This window comes from Corapipo altera, unplaced genomic scaffold (assembly GCF_003945725.1).
Source record: "Corapipo altera isolate COAL_440 unplaced genomic scaffold, ASM394572v1 60060, whole genome shotgun sequence".
NCBI classification, from domain to species: domain Eukaryota; kingdom Metazoa; phylum Chordata; class Aves; order Passeriformes; family Pipridae; genus Corapipo; species Corapipo altera.
Genome location: NW_020889337.1, coordinates 1 through 2,220, shown reverse-complemented (window position 1 = coordinate 2,220; position 2,220 = coordinate 1). Strand labels below are relative to the sequence as shown.

Below are 2,220 nucleotides of genomic sequence, written 5' to 3'. Positions count from 1 at the left end.
GCTAGCAGTGCTCTTTGTTTCTACTGCAAAAGAAGAGTTTTGTTTATTTTTGTGGTTTACTTTAAAAAAAAATCTTTTATGTTTTTCATGTGTTTCTAAATATTGTAAAAATGTTCTGTTTTTTTTCTGCTTCCCTCTTCTGTTTTTTTTTTCTTGTTTATCACATGCTCCCCATCTCTCACTCTCTTTGAACAACGCATGTTTTCTAGAGCAGCTAAAAGAGTTGGAGAAGGTGTTCTGTGAAGACCACTATCCCGACACTGAGAAGAAGATGGAACTTGCAGCTGCGTTTGGTGTGATGCCAAAGCGAATCCTGGTAACGCCTGCGTGAGGGACAGTGGGTTCTGTGCAGAAAAGGGATGGACAGGGACTGGGGCAGGGAGGAGCTGATGACTACACCTGCCACTGGTGACAAGGAAGAGAGCTCACAGGGATGGACACTGCTCAACCCCACCCAAAATGGCCATGGAGTCTGAGGTTGCATATCTTCCCATTTCCTAAGATGAATCATATAATGGCTAGATAAATGAGGCTAAGGAGATCAGAGTTAATCTCTTTTGTCTTGAAAATCATGGGCAGCAAAGGAAATTGATGTTTGGGGGTGTCTTTCTGCTATTATTTTTCTGTTTGCAATGAACTGTGCAGGTTCTTGGGAAGAAAGGTTTCCTGAGGTTCCTTTCTGTCAAAGAAAGGTTTTAGGGCTCCCCTGGTGATGTGTGGAAGCAGTCACTGCTGATTTGTTGCCAGTGTCCCCATGCGTAGATGTTTTCCTTCCTGAATGCATCTTTTCTTTCCATTCATCAGAGCTGGTTTCAGAATCGCAGGGTAAAGTGGCGGAAATCGGAGAAACTGAATGCGAAAGGCAACAGAAACCATCCAACATCGTCACCTCTGTCACATGATTATGGGTGGGGGACCTACTCTGTTTTCTCATCTTTCCACAACGGGTACCTAATGAATTAAATATTTTCCTTTGCCATTCCCCCTTTACATTTAAACTATGGAGAGCTGACAATCGAGTTGGACCTTGGTAGCTCGTCAGATTTCTTGGCAAATTGTAGTAGACCCTCTTAAAAGAGGGTTTGAAATAAATCTGTTGAGATTGCCATGGCTAAAGTCATGTGGAGAACAAGGGATGAGATAGAAAGGTCTATGGATCACTCCTTCATTTTATGTTTTTGTGAATGGTCAGGAGCCCATTGCATTTCCCACCATTGCTTTGCATTTCCATGGATTTTCACTTGGTGATGGAAGTGCTGCTTGCTTAGATCAGTCTTACAAAGTCATGGGCTTCTTTGAACAAATATAAGGTAGCACCTTTCATAGGTGAACGGGGGATATTTACTGGGGAGGGAAGGGCGTATGTGAGAGGATAGTCTTTCAAGGGGTAGCGAGTGAATGTGTGAGGGAAGAAATTAGTTTCCACAGGGATATATTTGTGGCAATCTGGAGTGAGAAAACAGAATGCAAAGAGGAAAAATTAAGTTAAAGATTGGAGACCACCTGACTTATTTCATTGCATTGTCCCTGCTGCCTGTCCTACACTGGGGACTTGAGGCTGCTTCCCCAAATACTGTCAAGACAGCATTCCTTGCACACCTAAATCAACCACTGCTTTCTTTTTCCACCAGCTAGTGATGTAGGATCTGCCCATTGTAGGGTAGAAGAGTATGTATTTGGTCATAGTGCCCTGCCTTGTCTTCTGGTTCATCCTCACACCCTTTTTGCTGCCTCCAGGGCACCTCCTCTGCCTGTGCCTCCGTTGCCTGATGTTGCTCGTGACCAATCTGCCGTGCTGGAAGGAAACACTGCAGCTGGGAACTGCTCCAGCCTGCTCAGAGCACAGCTTGCACCACTCTCCTCTGCCTCAGGTGAGACCCCGACCAGCATGAATGTTTTCCATAACTACAGCATTGGCTGGTGGAGCTAGGATGTTCCCAAACACTTAGGGAAGGTCATGTGAATGCCCCACACCATCAGTGCAAAATGTGACACCAGGTCACTGGACAGGCTGAGAAAGTTGGGATTGATCAGCCTGGAGAAGAGGAGGTTGTGTGGAGACCTCACAGCACCTTCCAGTATCTGAAGGGGCTACAGAGAAGCTGGAGAGGGACTTTTCCTCAGTGACAGGACGAGGGAGAATGATTTCAAACTGAAAGAGGGAAAATTTACGTTAGATATGCAGAAGAAATTCTTCCCTGTGAGGGTGGGGAGGCCCTG

At 45.4% G+C, this 2,220-nt stretch overlaps 1 protein-coding gene across 1 annotated transcript; it reads left to right on the top strand.

The window, feature by feature from the left end:
- Positions 1-209: 209 nt before the first annotated feature.
- Positions 210-1,871, top strand: LOC113942194 (homeobox protein NOBOX-like; the record flags this gene model as incomplete). The annotated part of the gene is made up of 3 exons (XM_027633332.1): positions 210-316; positions 805-947; positions 1,738-1,871. Coding segments are annotated over 3 exons (384 nt in total), but the record flags the coding sequence as incomplete, so codon positions are not given.
- Between the last annotated feature and the right edge of the window lie 349 nt (positions 1,872-2,220).